Source organism: Cervus elaphus, chromosome 18 (assembly GCF_910594005.1).
Source record: "Cervus elaphus chromosome 18, mCerEla1.1, whole genome shotgun sequence".
NCBI lineage: Eukaryota > Metazoa > Chordata > Mammalia > Artiodactyla > Cervidae > Cervus > Cervus elaphus.
The window spans coordinates 33,252,471-33,273,581 of record NC_057832.1 but is presented as its reverse complement, the minus strand read 5'-3'; the positions used below and the strand labels follow the sequence as shown (position 1 = coordinate 33,273,581).

Sequence of the window (21,111 nt, the reverse complement as noted above, 5' to 3'; positions counted from 1 at the left end):
ATATAGTATTTATTATGCACTAAATCATATAAAGTTGCTTTTAAAACAATAGAATTAAAGCCACCCACCTTAAAACTAAATGTTACAATACCAGTGAGGTGTCATTAACACTGTGACCTGCTACCTGGGTGATCCTGCTACATTTCACTCTCCCACACATACCGCCATTGTTCTCCACTGTGTTTTTGCATTGCCATGCTTTTTTCCTAAATAAACTCCAATTTTTTCATATATTCTTAAATTTATCACTAAACAATATTTAATTTATTTAAAAACTTCTTGAGTATAATACAATGATACCATATTGTACATAGTTTCCTGCAAGTTCTTTTGATTTACTGAATATCTCCTTTGTAAAATGTATCCTTTTAGTTGCATGTGGTTGTAGATTATATACATTTTATATGACTATATCCAGTATCCATTCTCCAGTGATTGCTTCCAGCTTTTACAATGCTACAGTGAAAATCCATGTACACATCTAGTGAACATGAAATATATATAGTTTCTCTAGGGTTATACAGCTGGATATGGAATTGCTGGATTATAGGAAATGTAGCCTGATTTCATTCTTAAGAGAATGCAAATTTGTTTTCCAAAGTGATTTTAAAATTTACCACTGAGAGAGTATACATTCCCTCTCCAAAACTGAAATTGTCAGATATCTTAATTTTTGTTCATTTTGGAGATTAAATGATTTCTCATTATGTTCCTAATTACTATTCTTTTGCTTATTACTGAGGATGGCCATTATTCCATCTTTATTGGTTATTTACATTTTCTTTTCCAGTGATATGCACTTGTATATCATTACCCATTTCCCTCTTCAGTTGTTATTTAGTTCTTCTGCTTTTAAGAACTTGTATGTAGGATACCATTCCTTCATCACATTTGTTAAAAAGTGTTCCTTAGCTTGTAGTTTGTCTCTCTGCCCCTGTATTGAACTCAGATGGATTTTATTTCCATAGAGTGAAAGTGAAAGTGAAGTCGTTCAAGTCGTGTCCAATTCTTTGTGACCCTGTGGACTGTAGTCTGCCAGACCCCTCCATCTATGGGATTTCTCAGGCAGGAATACTGGAATTGGTTGCCCATATAATTGTATACTACAAATCATTCATTATTACTAATTCAGATAAATATATACTTTTCCCCATACATAGTGCTAAATATATCCAGCTACAGTTCTTGCTGTAAGTACTAGCCTAAGTCTATGTGAATCTTATCTATAATTATGAAAAAATATAAAAACTAACATATAATGTGAACTTTAATTCCACAATCATGACTTCTTTATCAATGTTTATTGCCTAGTCAGCAAATTTGGAAAACTCAGCAGTGGCCACAGGACTGGAAAAGGTCAGTTTTCATTCCAATCCCTAAGAAAGGCAATCCCAAAGAATGCTCAAACTACCACACAGTTTCACTCATCTCACACGCTAGTAAAGAAATACTCAAAATTCTCCAAGCCAGGCTTCAGCAATATGTGAACCATGAACTTCCAGATGTTCAAGCTGGTTTTAAAAAAGGCAGAGGAACCAGAGATCAAATTGCCAACATACGCTGGATCATCGAAAAAGCAAGAGAGTTCCAAAAAAACATCTATTTCTGCTTTATTGACTATGCCAAAGCCTTCGATTGTGTGGATCACAATACACTGTGGAAAATTCTGAAAGAGATGGGAATACCAGACCACCTGACCTGCCTCTTGAGAAACCTGTATGCAGGTCAGGAAGCAACAGTTAGAACTGGACATGGGACAACAGACTGGTTCCAAATAGGGAAAGGAGTACGTCAAGGCTGTATATTGTCACCCTGCTTATTTAACTTATATGCAGGGTACATCATGAGAAACGCTAGGCTGGAAGAAGCACAAGCTGGAATCAAGATTGCCAGGAGAAATATCAATAACCTCAGATATACAGATGACACCAGCCTTATGGCAGAAAGTGAAGAAGAACTAAAGAGCCTCCTGATGTAAGTGAAAGCGGAGAGTGAAAAAGTTGGCTTAAAGCTTAAAATTCAGAAAACTAAGATCATGGCATCCAGTCCCATCACTTCATGGCAAATAGATGGGGAAACAGTGGAAACAGAGGCTGACTTTATTTTTTGGGCTCCAAAATCATTGTGGATGGTGATTGCAGTCATGCAATTAAAAGGTGCTTGCTCCCTGGAAGGAAAGTTATGACCAACCTAGACAGCATATTAAAAAGCAGAGACATTACTTTGCCAACAAAAGTCCATCTAGTCAAGGCTATGGTTTTTCCAGTAGTCATGTGTGGATGTGAGAATTGTACTATAAAGAAAGCTGAGCGCCGAAGAATTGATTCTTTTGAACTGTGGTGTTGGAGAAGACTCTTGAAAGTCCCTTGGACTGCAAGGAGATCCAACCAGTGCATCCTAAAGGAGATCAGTCCTGGGTGTTCATTGGAAGGACTGATGCTGAAGCTGAAACTCCAATACTTTGGCCACCTGATGTGGAGAGCTGACTCACTTGTAAAGGCCCTGATGCTGGGAAACATTGAGGGCAGGAGGAGAAGGGGATGACAGAGGATGAGATGGTTGGATGGCATCACCAACACAATGGACGTGGGTTTGGGTGGACTCTGGGAGTTGGTGATGGACAGGAAGGCCTGGTGTGCTGTGGTTCATGGGGTCGCAAATCATTGGACACAACTAAGTGACTGAACTGAACTGACTGAAGTTTTAAATACATCTATCAGAATTTCTTGTATCCTATTTTAGGAGAGAGTACTCAAACTTAAATTTAATTCAAAATCTTTACATCATAGCAAAACTGCTAAAATGTACTGGAATGCTTCTGTATCTATGATGCTATGTTACAGAGAATAGGCGGCTTCTATTAAACAACCCAGTTATTAGGCATTACTTTCTGTTCAGTAGCTATTTATCCTTGAGCTTCCCTGGTAGCTTATTCAGTAAAGAATCTGCCTGCGGTGCAGGAGACCCGGGTTCGATCCCTGGGTCAGGAAGATCCCCAGGAGAAGGAAATGGCAACACACTCAAGTATACTTGCCTGGAAAATCCTGTGGACAGAGTAGCCTGGAGGGCTATAGTCCATGGGGTTCCAAGAGTTGGACACAACTTAGTGACTAAACCACTACTAGCTATTTATCCAGAAGGTGAATGTAAGCCGCTTCACCAACCAGATCACAGTTCCAGAAAGTAAAACCTTGCGTACTCTGTGAAATAAGAAATTTGAAAACTACTTATATGTGACATATAAGAGAATATATTTTATAGGACATAAGAGAGTTTTATTTTGAGGAAAATATGCAATAGCCACAGAATAGAATACAGTAAACACACATTGATATTATTAGCAAATTTCCTTTAGATTTTTTAATGTGTTCATACAATAAACTTTGACTGTGTGGATCACAACAAACTGGAAAATTCTTCAAGAGATGGGAATACCAGACCACCTGACCTGCCTCCTGAGAAATCTGTATGCAGGCCAGGAAGGAACAGTTAGAACTGGACAGGGAACAGCAGACTGGTTCAAAATCGGGAAAGGAGTACGTCAAGGCTGTATATTGTCACCCTGCTTATTTAACTTATATGCAGAGTACATCATGAGAAACGCTGGGCTGGAGGAAGCACAAGCTGGAATCAAGATTGCCAGGAGAAATAGCAATAATGTCAGACATGCAGTTGGATGACACCACCCTTATGGCAGAAAGCAAAGAGCTAAAGAGCCTCTTGATGAAAGTGAAAGAGGAGAGTGAAAAAGTTGGCTTAAAGCTTAAAATTCAGAAAACTAAGATCATGGCATCCAGTCCCATCACTTCATGGCAAATAGATGGGGAAGCAATGAAAACAGTGACAGACTTTATTTTTGGGGGGCTCTAAAGTCATTACAGGTGATGACTGCAGCCATGAAATTAAAAGATGCTTGCTCCTTGGAAGAAAAGCTATGACCAACCTAGACAGCATATTAAAATTAGAGACATTACTTTGCCAACCAAGGTCTGTCAAGTCAAACCTATGGTTTTTCCAGTAGTCATGTATGGATAAGAGAGTTGGACTATAAAGAAAGCTGAGCGCCAAAAAATTGATGATTTTGAACTGTGGTGTTGGAGAAGACTCTTGAGAGTCCCTTGGACTGCAAGGAGATCCAACCAGTCCATCCTAAAGGAGATCAGTTCTGAATATTCATTGGAAGGACTGATGCTGAAGCTGAAACTCCAGTCCTTTGGCCACCTGATGCAAACAACCGACTCATTGGAAAAGACCCTGATGCTGGGAAAGATTGAAGGTGGGAGGAGAAAGGGATGACAGAGGATGAGATGGTTGGATGGCATCACCAACTCAATGGACATGAGTTTGAGTAAGCCCCTGGAGTTGGTGATGGACAGGAAGGCCTGGCATGCTGCAGTCCATGGGGTCGCAAAGAGTCGGACACGACTGACTGACTGAACTGAACTGATAATAAACCTTTCCATTCTTCTGTCTTCACCTCTAATTCAGATTAAGTATTACTGCCACTTTCTTTTGACATGTTTTTATTCTTTCATTTTCCCTTATATTCCTTGTATATTTAGCATCTAAAGATATGCATATTTCAAGGAATATTATCACACACAAATAGCAAATATTCTGCTCCAGATCCTATGCAGAGAGCTTTATGTGTGAAACTGCATTCACAGTGCATATGTATCTCTAATGTCCATTCATTTACAGTTCTATCAGAGTACTTAAAAAATAATTAATGCATTGAATGCAGAGCAGGCTAAGTAGCAAGTGAAAATAAACTGATTAGGATGTGTTTTATATATATATATATATATATATATATATATATATATATATATATAAACACCTTTAAAAAAAGATGTTCTGTGTTTTTTCTAGAAATAATTTCTTTTTCTTTCTACAAAATACTTAGTAAACAAAATAATATTAAAATATGCTACTGTTCTTTTGTTTTATGATAGGAGGAAGAGACATTTGACACTGGATTGTAGATGAGCACACTAAAATTCCTGAAATTTACTGCCCCTTGTGTGGGATTTCAAAATAAATTTTGAATCTACATATGAGAAAATGTTAATCTATAAGAGTTTTCTATCTATCATCTTATTCTATAAAGATGCTTAAAAATTAAGAGGTATAAATATATCTTATATTTTACCCACCCATCCCTTTTCTCTTAGGCTTTTATTTAAGAAGTATAAGCATGGACATCTAACAAGTATGGTTGCTTTTGCAAATACTATAGCTTCAAGGACATTTTCACCATCAAGCACTTTTTACCCATCTTTTAATATTATGTATATTATGAAGAACACTATTAATAATTTTATGTATTTCTGTTAACTTATACTCAAATCATCAGAGCATACATTCTTTAAGGAGAATTTTACCTAAGAATATATTGAGTTTTTTAGAAAATGTATTTTAAAGTGCATTTCTCTCTGTATCGTTTTCGTTTGTTTACTTGGTCTTCATTTTCTTTCTGCTTAACTTTTCTTGTTTGAAAATAAGAGTGCCCAAAATAGATTAACCACAAGAGCAAATATGTTGAATTTTTTTCAGTATCACAAACTTTGGAATACTGAGTGACTTCTAAAATGGATATCATCTCTCTTAATTATATTGCTTAGATAAAAACAGAAGTTTAGGAGTGTTAGAAGTCTAGCGCTCTGCATCGCCCCTCCCTCGTTCAGTGGAACCAGCTTCTGTCCTGGTGAGTCACATAACTCTACATTTTTCATGGCTATCCTTTTACCTGCCTTATTTGTGGGCGTAACCTACCAATGTCAGCATAGTGAATTACGAGCAGCAGCTTAAGGTAAACATCATTTACTCATAAGAAATTATTTCCACATCACCTTGGTTTTTGACTTGGCATTAAGAAAAAAGAAAAAAAAAAAGAAATCCCGTCCCTTTTTATAATCACCTGTCATACATTTGAAATAACAAAGAGCCTCGAATTCTGCCTTCTCTAGCCTGAGTGTGCCATGCGCTGTGCTGTGATTTATGACCTGAGCATCCGACACCCTCCATGCACTAACAAGATTGCCCACTGCGTTTGAAATATACCGCCCCCCCCCCCCATGAAAGCAAACAGCCTTGTGGTATAAAGCCTTGTCTGCATGCAAGGAATTAAACACATACAAGTTCTAATTTTTAGTCTTTCTTTTGGCGTTGCCTTTAAGAATGGCTAAAATAAGATCCGTAGGTGAACAGGATTTCATATACTAGATGAGGGCTCTAAGGGGAATCCTGACCCCAAGAAAAAGGTGCAGGGAAATTTGGCAGAATGTCAACATGGTTTCCACTAGTACATGACAGGGACTCATTATGGGCTTGCTGTTGCCTGTGAGCTGGTTTCACTACCATCAACTAAGAGGCCAGAATGCCTGGTTCCAGATGCTCTTGCCAATTGACCGTAAAATTGCTATGCATTTCTGGCCAAAACTGAGATTTTAAAAACTCCCCTCCCCCCTCCCCTCAACACCCTAACCCCCAATTCCCTCTAAAAAGCTGCTCATTATTCTTCCTTTGCCCCCTGATCTCAGCAAAAGAAATACTTCTGGAATCAATTAGAAATGTCTGCCCTTGATGAGGTTTGCACGTGAGTTTGGAGTTGTGAGGCTTTGATAGTGGCAGCCAACAGCTGCAGTTTCAGGTGGTAAAATCTAAGAAGGAATTTTCCAGGGTTTATTTACCATCATAAAAATTTTAAAAATAGGCAAGACACGTTAGGAGACCGACTCCTATGCCTTTGAAAGTGAAGTTAAATTTGGATCTTATATTTGTTTTACCCACAATGAGCAAGATGGAGCTCCGATTGGGGGTATCTTTTTCATTCCTTTAATAGATTGTGCCAAATGATTTTAAATTCTGGAGATGGGGATCTCCTTTCTGAAGGTAATAGTAAAAGAACATCTGTTATTTCTTCTGTCATATTAATTGTTTGACAAGTAAAGATAGTTGAGGTTAATGGAAATCAGAACCCACATTCTGAGTATAAGGTGAATTGGTGTAATACATTTGCCTACTCTTTTTCTCTCTAGCTATATGTGTATATAAATTATTTAATTAAAAAAAACTGCAATAAGAACTTTTTCCTTTGTAAATATAGTTATTTGGTAAGTTTTTCTTAGTTCTTATTTGATAAGATACTATCAGCTTCTTTTTTTTATTTATGTGTTCAACTAAAACACATCAGCTATATGAGCATGAAAATGAGATGATGTTTCTAAAACCAAACTAAAAGGCATAGGAACACAGGTATCCAGACTGTCACCTGGCACAGTCCTTTTCTTTCCTTGAGTACATGACATGCTTCCTGGAAGCCTGCTTTTGTTTCTCCCGCTGGCTAAAAAGCAGAAACAATTTCAGGCACTAAAATTTTCAATCATGCCTTTAAGAAATGCTATCAAACTTTTGTTTTCCTCTATGGTGGTGGTGGTGGTGATAGTTTAGTTACTAGGTTGTGTCTGCCTCTTTGCGACCCCATGGACTGTAGCCCTCCCGGCTCCTCTGTCCATGGGATTTCCCAGGCAAGAATAGTGTTATGGGTTGCCATTTCATTTTCCTCAGAGAATCACCATTAAATACAGAATTTTAGTTCCCAGAACAACCTAGTCTATAGTTAAATGAAACTGTAAGCACCTGTTATTTCCTCTTAATGTAATGTGGTTTCTATTTATATAATGATGGTGGGGTTTGAGAAGGAATTTTATGTCTATTTCTCTGATAGTATCTTCATATTTAAAGGCAATAGAGATAAGTTTAAATTTAAATTTTTATGAGAACTCTCTCCACATGTGTAGACATCTGCCTACCAACCATTCTGGTTTCTAGGTTGAAATATATTAGTTAGTAGAACTAAATGAATAAATGACTGAATTATCAAGTGTACCTAAAATATCATACAATTTTATTATACTTGTAGAATAACTTTAGTTTTTCAGTAGGCTGAAAAACAGTTACATAGAATACCTAATGTCACATGTATGACACAATGTAATGAAGGTAAAAAAGATACATATATTTTGCCTAATAGTTTCCTGGGTAAATTAGCATATCAACAACAACAATAACAAAAAGAAACAAGGCTGAACAACTTAATTACCATCTTTCAAAAACAATGCCTCATTCCTTCTCAACATCCTCCATATGCTCTTCATGTTATTGGTAAGCCAAACTTCCTTTTATTGAGCAAAATAAAATAAAACAAAAACCCTATATGTAGTCTTTAACAACGTTCTAAAAGTTACTTCCCTGTGATCAACTTGTTACAGAAAGGAAAAGGTGACTAATTTATTCCTTTTCTCTGAGATGAAATGTCCCATGCACCACCTTTTTCTAAATATGTTCAAATCTAAAAGCAAAATCCAGCTATTTGGTAGTTAACCCATTGACAGTTGAAACATTCTCTTCAAGGAGGAAGAAAACTTTCAAATAGGAGGCTTCCTTGAAGGGATCAGATAAGACTGCAAACCTGGTAATAACCGTTTGGACATGCAATCTCAGAAAAGCACTGTAGCTGATGGAGGATTATCACCTGACACCCTTGCTTATGATTCCTAAGTTTGCTTTCTCAGTGGTATTCTCTTTATGCTTACATAAAGGATCCAGAAATCAGCTGATACAGATTAAAAACTATATGAATTTTCAAGAGTTTACACTGTATTTCACACTATTTCTTCCAAAATTAAGTACTTAATTAGGCATGTAAGGAATTTGATCTAGGTGCAGCATAGGAGGGTACTCTGTTTTAAACTGTGTTTGGTTATGACAGTGTCTGACACTGGCTCAGCCTGGCTTTGTACAAGCATTTAAAATACTGTGATGAGATGGAGAAAAAATGGCATCAGATTCCAGACTCATGGCTGTTATGAATTAACAAGGTGAGCAAAGTCCATTAGTTCTTAGTTTCACTATCTCTAAAGTCAAGGGAATGAAGTCCATTTCTAAAGTTACTTCAATGTTAAAGGTTTCAAACTGTGTACTTTAAAAAGAAAAGCAGATAAAATAGATGCTATTGTTTTACATTCATAAGATTAATTCACTAATAAGAATGGGATTCTGAGGAATCTTTGGGAAGCGAAGAACTGAGTTTATGAGATTTTTCTGTGCATGATATGTGAGAACATAAGAGATAGGGCAGAGAAAATAATAATCTGAATTGTGCTTTGTGAGAATTTAACTGCACCTACATATAATCACGACTGTGCCCTTTTCAACCTACAAAATCACTCCAAATGAATGCCCATTCAAAATAGATTTCAAAAGTTTGCTTGTTGTAAATCCATTTCCCAGACAAGGTACCTTACTGATGAAGATAGAGCTCGGAAGGTTTCCAAGCCACTAGAAACGGATCAAGTCATTGGATTGTAACCTGTAACAAATTTGTGAATGGGAGAACACTGGTTATTGAAATGCTAAAATCAGTACCAATGATATAAACTTACAAGTCTTTAGGGCTCTCTGAGAAAGGCTGAGTCAAAAAACTGATAATAATTGTGCATAGAGAGTGTTACCAACATTCAGCAAAATTCTTATTGTCATTGTGCCTAGAGAAAAAGCAACCAGAGTAATATATTCCTTCCATTTTGTTCTCCTAAAGTGTTAATTATAATTCACTGAGGTGTCACTCACAGAAAAAAGTCTCAAGGTGAGGCACACGAGTGGTTTACAATAAGCACATGGAAGTGTTTAATCAAAATACATTAGGTAGACAATTTAGAAAAACTTTGTTTGCTCTTCCATTATTTTGTTAGTGATGTATGTAAATCGCAGTGCAAAAAAATTTTCCTCAGCTTGCTGAATACTCTTCAGATGATTGCTGAAGGCTATGGATAATTTTTCATTAGATTTACATTACTTTAAAACCAACAAGAAAACTAAGATCATGGCATCTCATTCCATCACTTCATGGCAAATAGATGGGGAAGCAATGGAGACAGTGACAGAATTTATTGTTGGAGGCTCCAGAATCACTACAGGTGGTGACCGCAACCATGAAATTAAAAGACACTGGCTCCTTGGAAGAAATGCTATGACCAACCTAGATAGCATATTAAAAAGCAGAGACATTACTTTGCCAACAAAGGTCCATCTAGTCAAAGCTATGGTTTTTCCAGTAGTCATGTATGGATATGAGAGTTGGACTATAAATAAAGCTGAGCGCCGAAGAATTAATGCTTTTGAACTGTGGCCTTGGAGAAGATTCTTGAGAGTCCCTTGGACTGCAAGGAGATCCAACCAGTCCATCCTAAAGGAAATCAGTCCTGAATATTCATTGGAAGGAATGATGTTGAAGCTGAAACTCCAATGTTTGGCTACCTGATGTGAAGGGCTGACTCATTTTAAAAGACCTTTATTCTGGGGAAGATTGAAGATAGGAGGAGAAGGGGATGATGGAGGATGAGATGGTTGAGTGGCATCACCAACTCGATGAACATGAATTTGAGCAAGCTCTGGGAGTTGGTGATGGACAGGGAAGCCTGGCATGCTGCAGTCCATGGGATCACGAAGAGTTAGACACAACTGTGTAACTGAACCGAGCTGAACCAACAAATAAAATGGTAGACTGATTTCAGTCTACAATGGTACTTTTAGCTCAGTCTTATTTCATTATTCCAGAGGAAAATCTTCATATGAAGATCAGGGCAATTCTTTCCTTATGTTTAACTCCAGTAATAATGGCCCTGAAAAAGTATGTTATCTGGCTACAAATACATAAATGTTACAAAGTAGCAAATGAAAGGGACTCTAGCCAAAGCTATAGTAAATTAATACATGTTTGAGAATACCTGTTCACAGAGTATTAACACATGGAGTTACAATTAACTCTATGTCACAATTAACCATAGAGTATATTCCAGATATAAATATGACACCACCAAAGACACTAATACAACCTCAATAACTGACCCTAAAGAAATGGAGATCTATGAACTGTGAAAGAATTTAGAACAATCTTTTAAAGGAAGTTTAGTGAACTACAAGAAACCACAGAAACTAAACAAAGCTATCAAAACAATGTGTGATCAAAATGAGAAGTTTGACCAGGAAGTAGCAACCATCAAAACAAAACAAAACAAAACAAAGCAACAGAAAAACTAGAGTTGAAAATTACTAAACCTGAACTGAAGAATTCAATAGAGGTTTTCAAGTTAGATGTGACCACACAGAAGAAAGATTCAGCTACCTAGAGGACAAGATAGTTGAAATTATGCAGTCAGAGGGTCAAAAAAAGAAAAAGTGAAGAAAGCCTGCTATGAGAATGGGAATTATGGGATGCAATGCACATATATGATATTTGCATTATGGGCATTCCAGAAGGAGAAGACAAAGATAAAGAGATAGAAAGAAGACTTAAAGCAACCGTGGCTGTAAACTACCCAAACATAGTGAGAGAAATGGACATACAGATCCATGGGGTCCAAAGGCTCCAAATAGGTTGAACCCATGTGAAGAAGAGAAGTGAAGTGTTGGCCGCTCAGTCATGTCCAACTCTTTGCAACACCATGGACTGTAGACCACCAGGCTCCTCTGTTTGTGGAATTCTCTAGGCAAGAATACTGAAGTGGGTTACCACTCCCTTCTTCAGAAGATCTTCCCTATCTAAGGACCAAACCTGGATCTGACCACCAGGGAATTCCCATATAGGGCTAGTTAAATTGTCAAAAGTCAAGATGGAAAAAAATAACTTTAAGAGCAGCAAGAGAAGAGAAAAGTTATATACAAGTTAACCCCCCTAAGAATATCAGGGAGTTTCTCAATAGAAACTGTTCTAGTCAGGTGGGAATGGTATGATCTATTCAAAATATTGAAAGAAAATGACTGTCAACTGAGAATTCTGTAAGAATAGTAAAACTATTCTTCAGAAACAAAGAAGGGATAAAGGTTTTCAAACAAAAAAAGCTAAGCTAACAAAATCACAAGACCTGCCTTACAAGGAATGCTAAAGAGAATTATTTAAGTGGAATTAAAATGATGGTAATTAACAACATAAAAATATAATAGGGTACCACAAATCTCACTGCTAATGGTAAATATATAGTCACAGTTAGATTTTATAATATAATACTGATGCATAACTCACAATTTCAGTTTAGTTAAAAAAAAAACATGTAAAAATAACCATGACTACAATAATCTATTTTAGTTTTACAACATAAAGATATGTAAGTTTTAACAACAATATCCTAAACCATGAGGGGAAGAGAAGTGAAAATGTAAAGTTTAGAAATTTTATTGAAGTTAATTGTTATCAATTCAAAATAGGCTGTTAAAATTGTAAGATATTTCATCTAAGCCTTATAGTAATCAGAAATGAAAATCCTATAGCAGTTACACAAAAGTACAGACTATAAAGAAGCTAAACAAACTGATATCAGAAATATCAAAATACAAAACAGACAGCAGGATATGAAACAAGGGACATTAGATCTATAAAATAATCAGAAAACAGTTAACAAAATGGCAATAGTAAGTCCTTATCTGTCAATAATTACATGTATATGTAAATGGATTAAGTTCCCTGACCAAAAGTTATATAGTTCAATGGATAAAAACACAAATTCAATAATGACATGCCTACAAGAGAATCACTGTAGCCTTAAACACATTTCAATCAATGCTTACCAAAATAAAAGCAGATATAGCCATACTTATATCAGACAAAATATATTTTAAACTAAAAACAATAAAAAGAGACAAAGAAGGTCACTATGTAAGGATAAGGAGGCCAATCCTTCAAGAAAATATAGCATTGATAAATATATATGTACCCAATAGTAGAGCACCTAAATATGTAAAGCAAAATCTAATATAATTGAAGGGAGAAGTAAACAGTAATACAATTATAGTTGGGAACTTTAATTCCCACTCTCAACAATGAATAGATTATGTAGACAGAGAATCAACAAGGAAACAGTGATCTGAACAACACTATAGATTAAAAGAACCTAAGAAAGCATACACAAAACAGACAGTAAAGAATTCAAGAAAATTCCTGGGTACAAAATTAATGTACAAAAATCAGTAGTATTTCTATACACTAAGAACAAAATTTCTGAAGAAGAAATTAGAAAATTGATCTCATTTATAAAATGATAAAAAACAAAATACTTAGGAATAAATTTAACTAAAGAGATGAAATTTCTATGCTGAAAACTGAAGAATATTAAAAGGAATTGAAGAAGACATAAATAAGTGGAAAGGTATCCATGTTCATGGATTGAAATTATTAATGTTATTAACTTTGCAATACTACCATAAGTCTTCTACAGATATAATGCAATCCCTTTCTAGATTCCAATGGCATATTTTGAAGAGGTAGAAAAAATAGACCTAAAATTCATATCTAACCACAAAACAAAAACCCAAATAGCGAAAGAAATTCCAGGAGAGAACAAAGCAGGTGATATCATACTTCCTGATATGCTATAAAGCTATAGTCATCAAAACTCTATGGTATGGTATGGTATGGCAAATAGACCAGATGAACAGTATTAAGAGCCCAGAAATAATCTCCAGTATATACAATCAATTAATATTTGATAAGGGAGATAAGAATACTCAAAGGAGAGAGAACAATCTCTTCAATGAATGGTGCTGAAATAATTGGATATTCACATATAAAAGAATGAAACCAGAGTTATACCTTATGCTGCTTACTAAAATTAATTTGAAATAGATTAAAAACTTAAATGTATGACACCATAAAACTCATAGAAGAAAACAGGAATAAAGCTCCTTGATATGGGTTTTCATAATGATTTTTTTGGATATGATAGAAACAACAAAATCAAAATTAAATAAGTGGGACTACATCCAACTAAAAAGTTTCTGCACAGCAAAGGAAATCATCAAAAAAGTAAAAAGACAACCTATGGAATGGGGAAGGTATTTCCAGACTGTATATCTGATAAGGGACTAATAGCTAAAATATATGAACTCATACAACTCAATAGAAACCCTTCCAAATATCCCTATTAATAGACAAAATATGTGAATAGTTATGTTAAATAAGTACTAGGGATTTAATGTACAGGATGATGACTATAGCCAGCACTGCTGTATGACATATAGAAAACTTGTTAAGAAAGTAAATCCTAAGAGTTCTTGTTATAAGAAGCTATTTTCATTTTTTTCTTTCTTTTCTTTTTATTTTATCTATATGAAAGATATGGGTTTCCCAGGTGACTCAGTGGTAAGAATTCTTGCCAATGCAAGAAACCTGAGTTTGATCTCTGGGTCAGGATAATACCGTGAAGAAGAAAATGTCAACCCACTCCGGTATTATTGCGTGGGAAACCCCATGGACAGAGGAGCTTAGTGGGCCACAGTCCATGGGGAGGCAAAAGAGTCTAATGCAACTTAGTGGCTAAACAACAAAAACAATATGAAAAGATGGATGTTAGCTAAATCTAATGTGGTAATTGTTGTTCAGTTGCTAAGTCATGTCTGACTGTTTGTGACCCCTTGGACTGCAGCACACCAGGCTTCCCTGTCCTTCACTCTCTCACAGAGTTCGCTCAAACTCATGTCCATTGAGTTGATGATGCCATCCAACCATCTCATCCTCTATTGCCTCCTTCTCCTCCTGCCCTTAATCTTTCCCAGCACTGGATCTTTTCCAAGGAGTCAGCACTTCACTTCAGGTGGTGAAAATATTGGAGCTTCAGCTTCAGCATCAGTCCTTCCAATGAAAGTTCACAGATGATTTCCTTTAGGATTGTCTGGTTTGATGCCCTTACTGGCCAAGGGATTCTCAAGAGTCTTCTCTATCACCACAACTCAAAAGCATCATTCTTTGACACTCAGCTTTCTTTATAATCCAACTCTCACATCCATACATGACTACTGGAAAAACCATAGCTTTGACTATATGGACCTTTGTGGGCAAAGTGATGTCTCTGCTTTTTAGTATACTGTCTAGGTTTGTCTTGGATTTGCTTCAAAGGAACAAGAGTCTTTTATTAAACGACTGCAGTCAACATAAGCAGTTACTTGGGAGACCAAGAAAATAAAATTGGTCAGTCAGTGTTTCCACTTTTTCCTCTGCTATTTGCCATGAATTTATGGGAATGGATGCCATGATCTTTGTTTTTTGAATGTTGATTTTTAAGCCTGCTTTTTCACTCTCTTCTTTCACCCTCATCAAGAGGCTGTTTAGTTCCTCTTTGCTTTCTGCCATTAGAGTGGCATCATCTGCATATCTGAGGTTATTGATATTTCTAACAGCATTATTGATTCCAGCATGTGATTCATCCAGTCCAGTATTTTACATAATGTTCTCTGCATAGAAGTTAAATAAGTAGGGTGAAAATATACAGCCTTGATGTACCCCTTTCTCAATTTTAAACCAGTCCATTGCTCCTTGTCTGGTTCTAACTGTCGCTTCTTGACCTGCATACAGGTTTCTCAGGAGACAGGTAAGGTGGTCTGATATTCCCATCTCTTTAAGAATTTTCCACAGTTTCTTGTTGTCCACGTAGTCAAAGGCTTTGGTGAACTCAATGAAGCAGAAGAGGTTTTTTCTGGAATTCTCCTGATTTTTCTTTTTCTTTTTTTGGAATTCTCATGCTTTTTCAACATCCGATAGATGTTGGCAACTTGATCTCTGGTTCCTCTGCCTTTTCTGAATCCAGCTTGTATATCTGGACCTTCTTGGTTCATATACTGCTGAAGCCTAGCTTGAAGGATTTTGAGCATTACCTTGCTAGCATGTGTTTGTATGGTAGTTTGAACATTTTTTGGCATTGCCCATATTTGGAATTGGAAAAAAAAATTGATCTTTCCCAGTCCTATGGCCACTGCTGACTTTTCCAAATTTGCTGGCATATTGAGTGCAGCACTTTAACAGTGTCATCTTTTAAGATTTTTAATAGCTCAACCGGAATTCTACCATCTCCACTAGCTTTGTTCTTGGTAATAATTCCTAAGGCCCACTTGACTTCATACTCTAGGATATCTGGTTCTAGTTGAGTAACCACACCATCACGGTTATCTATGTCATTAAGATTTTTTTGTATAGTTTTTCTATGTATTCTTGCCACCTCTTCTTAATCTCTCCTGCTTCTGTTAGGTCTTTGCCGTTTCTTTCCTTTATTGTGCCCATTTTTCAATGAAATATTCCCTTGATATCTTCAATTTTCTTGAAGAGATCTCTAGTCTTTCCCATTCTATTGTTTTCCTCTATTTCTTTGCATTGTTCATGTAAGAAGGTTTTCTTGTCTCTCCTTGCTATTCTCTGGAGTTCTGCATTCAGTTGAGTATATCTTTCCCTTTCTCTTTGCCTTTTGCTTCTCTTCTTTTCTTAGCTATTTGTAAGGCCTCCTCAGCCAACCACTTTGCCTTCTTGAATTTCTTTTTCTTGGTAAGGTTTTGATCACTGCCTCCTGTACAATGTTATGAACCTCCATTCATAGTTCTTCTGGCACTATATCAGAGCTAATCCCTTGAATCTATTTGTCATTTCCATTGTATAATCATAAGGGATTTGACTTAGGTCATACTAAATGGCCTAGTGGTTTTCCCTAATATCTTCAATTTAAGTCTGAATTGGGCAATAAGAAGTGCATGATCTGAGCCACAGTCAGCTCCCAGTCTTGTTTTTGCTGACTGTATAGAGCTTTTCCATTTTCAGCTGCAAAGAATATAATCAATCAGATTTTGGTATTGATCATCTGGCGAAGACGATGGGTAATTACTTCATAGTACATGTAAATTAAACTATCATGCTGTATGCCTTAAACCTACTCAGTGATATATATCACTTATTTTTATAAATATTTATTTTATAAAACTGTAAAGGTTTTTGATATTTTACCAACACTTAAAATCAGGACACTTTTAAGAACCCAGATTAATAATTTCTCTTGAAAAATTTGATGATCTGTCAACACTGAACTGGCATAACCATTGAACATCAATGAGTTAAAGCCAAAGAATGGTTCTGAGCCCATGAATGTGCCTCTATGCAGGGTTTTGATTCTTTCAGATCATAAACGTCAAGAAGGACAGGCAAATAGAATTTACAGACAGCATGTGAGTACTTGTAATTTGTGCTATGGGAAAAAATGAGTAGTTTACCTTTTATAGATTAAAGGACGATATTTCAACTTTGAGGCAAACATAAATGAAGGGATAAACCACTATTGTCAGCTTTCATCATTTGAGCTATTTTAGAATTGGAAGAAACTGAATTATCCTTTTTGGCACTTTAGAGATGTGCCCTACATCTAAGAGATTCAGTGTCTTGTCCAGAGTTACATGGTTAGCGTGGAGCCCAGACAAAGATCTAAGTCTTTTGGTATTTGTATTATTTATGGTTTGTATGTGCATAAAATTTGTCAGGAGGTACATACACACACACACACACACACACACACACACAGTAACCTTAGAATGCTCTGGGGAGAGGAATTGCATGGCAGAAGAACAGATGTGGATGGGAACTTTTCAAAGAATCTTTAAAGTATGATTCATGTGAATGTGCTACCTATTTTTATGACCTTATTGATACACCAAAGAGTAATTTTTTCCATGAGTGTATAGGAAATAAATATAATACACTAAAGCTTATAAATTTAGATATATAAAGCAGTTATTTATAAATTCAAACAAATGGATCTAATTTAAAAAATAACAAGTTGTACTTCAATTTAGACAGCTTTGCTTTTTTCTTATAATCAACACTGAAATCACATTTTTTCAGTCATGTGTTGAATATACTCATTTGTCTGATTTTAACCCTTGAATAATTTTTAAAGATTAACATCTTGACTAAAATCAAATTGTTGAATTTTTTTGAGTATAACTTTAAAAAATTGCTTTATGTTTTACTTCTATATTTGTGATTTAGAAAAATGAGGGAGCTTGAAATGTAAGGAAGGTATAACAAAACAATATTCCTCTTATTATTTAGGTGTTATGCAAGAAAGCATAGTTAAAGTAAATTATCCCCATAACTGTCAAATAAAAATTGCTTGATGAGGTAATATTAACAAATGTCATGCTTTACCATTGAATCCTAAGCCCAGAACTCTTGAAACACTTTGTAATGTTTAAATGTGGGAAATAGGTGTTATGAAGAAATGAATATACAAAGCCCAAGTTGTTTACTAAATAAAGTACTTGAGACCTAAACCAAATAATGCAGTTACTTGTTTCCCAATGGGATTTGAGTGATTACATCTGTCTTGGCAAGAGTGGATTGGTTTATCTTAATGTAAAGTCCATGTAATGCTTATATTACATTGTTTACATTGCTGATTGAAACCTAATATACAATATATGCAGTTTGAGATGCCTGTTTCCAGTTTAAAGGGTATAGTTTTTATAGGACAAAGAATACTATCAATGGGCTTTGAAATGTACCTGAATATAACACATCTTTTTTAATTACCTCTACCAAGAAAGAAGAGTATTTTTCTTACTATTAACAATAAAATCTATTTAAATGATCCTCTCTTTGAATTATAAGGAAAATGGTTAGTTATACTGAACAATAATGTTAGCACTTTTATTAAGAATTAATATTTTATTATTAAAGCACTGATGTTTCATTCAGCTTACTTGGATTTTAATATATCCATCAATCACATAGTCATGAAATATGAAGTACCAACTTTGCACTGGGATTTTTATCATAGAGGTTAGGAACAGAGAGTGGGAATGCACAAAGTTTGATTTGGGTTCTGGCTTTGATATTAATATTTATAAACTGTATGAATGTTAGGAAGTTTTCAAGCTTCCTAGGGATAAGGATAGAATTTTTGCAATAATTAAATCCAATATTGGATGTAAAGCCCTTAAACAGTAGTTTTGCTGCATGGTACATATTTAACGAGTACTAACTTATCTTGTTATTGATGATGAAAACAACAAGGACATCACCAGAATCAGGTACTGAGACTGATACTAAGAGAAATGGCAGATGAGACCTTATCCCAGTCTTTAAGAATGTGGAGGAGATGATCGAATAAACTCGTAATTGGAGTAGGGTTTGATAAATGCTCTGTTAAAGTTATACACCATGTGCTCTGAGAGAAAAAAGAAGAAAAACAAATAATCCAGTGGTGGTGTGGGATGAGATTTCCTGAGGTGATGATGTGTATCTTGGGCATGAGTAGCAACTTACCAACTGAAGAGTTACGAGGGGGGACATGTCAAGCAGACCGAAAGGCTGGGGCCAAGGCCAGTAGGTGAGAAAATGCCTGTCATGTTGGAGAATTGACAGTAGTTCTTGACGGCTATAGTGGAGTGAGAGTGGAAGAACCCAAGAGATAGTATTAGAAAAATGAAAAGGACAATAGTAGGAAAAGAAGTATAGAGTACATGATAGGACCTTGGGCTTTTGTCCTCAGGACACTATTACCTATACCACTGAAGAATTTGCTTAGATTCATATTTTAATATGATCACTGAAAAGATTCTGTAAAGAAGGAATTGGTAGGGAACAAGTAAGAGACAAGAAGTATATCTGGGACTAATTGCAGTAATTCTGGTGAGATATGACAGTGACTTGAACTAGGATTGGAATACCCTGATAGCTCAGCTGGTAAAGAATCCGCCTACAATGCAGGAGACCTCTGTTCGATCCCTGGGTGAGAAAGATCCCCTGGAGAAGGGATAGGCTACCCACTCCAGTATTCTTGGGCTTCCCTGTGGCTCAGCTGGTAAAGAATCCACCTGCAATGCGGGAGACCTGGGTTCATTCCTTGGGTTGGGAGGATCCCCTGGAGAAGAAAATGACTGCCCACTCCAGTATTGTTGTGTGGAGAATTCCGTGGCAGGGGTGTCTGGCAGGCTACAGTCCATGGGATAAAAAAGAGTTGGACACAACTGAGCAACTAAGATTTCGCAGTTTAGATATATCAGTGATGAAAAATATGTGCTGTTTTTAAAATGAATAACCAAGAAATTCATGATTAACTCTTAAGCTTAGAATTGTATATTTTTATTCTTATCAGCCCTAGTGATTACCAAATTTTCTTTTTAATTCCCTAGTCTATAAGAGGAAAATGATAGCCAGCATCTTCCAGTGATTTTATGGATAGTCCAAGGAAAAATGTTATTTTATAAATCTTGATTCACATATGTGCAGGAGAGAATACAAATTTCACGTTTTAAGTCATGTTTAAAGACATACTACCAGAGGGAAAATTTTGTCCACTATTTCAGTACTGTGGTAAATGGATCTCTCTCTCACCTTTCCATGATTCAGAATCATTTTTGAAAGGCCAACACTAATATCATAGACAGGTTTGCAGCAATTTTGTGGTCAATATTACAGCAAAATGTAAGTGGAAACTATAAAGCTCATGTCATTTTCAAACATATACAAATACCAAAACAACAGTAGTGAGGTGACGTAAGGGAATTGGTAAGGCATTGTGTATATGATAGTTTTGTGTGTGTTACTTTCATAATTTGATCCTTTGAGTTATATTTCTTTTCCTTGGTAGTAACCAGTCCTGAAAGATTATAAGATATCTTAAATGCCAAAAAGTGAACCTGGACCTGCTAGAAATTCTGTTAGTGCTTTCCCTGACTCCATTTATTTAAAAATCTTATAAACCAAATATTCTAGGCTCTTTGCCTTACTTGTCATATCACCAGGAACACAATTCCCCAACCTCTAGGATCTAATGCCTAATAATCTCAGGTGGAGCTAATGTAATAACGATAGAAATGAAGCGCACAATAAGGAAATGTGTTTGAATCATCCCAAAATCATTCCCCAACCCAGTCCGTAGGGCTTCCCTGATGGCTCAGCTGGTAAAGAATCTGCCTTCAGTGCAGGAGACCTGGATTCGATCCCTGGGTTTGGAAGATCCCCTAGAGAAGGGAATGGCTACCCACTCCAGTATTCTGACCTGGAGAATTCCATGGACTGTATATCCATGGGGTCTTAAAGAGTCGGACATGACTGAGCAACTTTCACTTTCACTTTCACCCCAGTTCATGGAAAAATGTCTTCCATGAAACCCATGCCTGGTGCCGAAAAGATTGGGGACCACTGACTTAGAGGTATGCTGGTGACTTAGAGATGTTTAATTTAGGAAATGAGTTAAATATTTGATACAACATTGCCTATAGTTATTGTAATTTGCTATT

The 21,111-nt window shown here is 36.0% G+C and overlaps 1 protein-coding gene across 3 annotated transcripts in view; it reads left to right on the top strand.

Moving 5' to 3' along the window:
- Positions 1 to 21,111, top strand: part of AGMO (alkylglycerol monooxygenase) — a 373,576-nt gene that overhangs the window by 213,296 nt on the left and 139,169 nt on the right. The window contains exon 13 of one of the 3 annotated variants that reach the window (XM_043872921.1): positions 4,956 to 5,061. The exons of the other annotated variants lie outside the window; for them this stretch is intronic. Within the exon in view, the coding sequence (XP_043728856.1) occupies positions 4,956 to 4,985 (30 nt within the window). The 3' untranslated portion in view covers positions 4,986 to 5,061. Of the gene's footprint in view, positions 1 to 4,955; positions 5,062 to 21,111 lie in introns of those variants that run through there. 3 annotated transcript variants of the gene reach the window in all.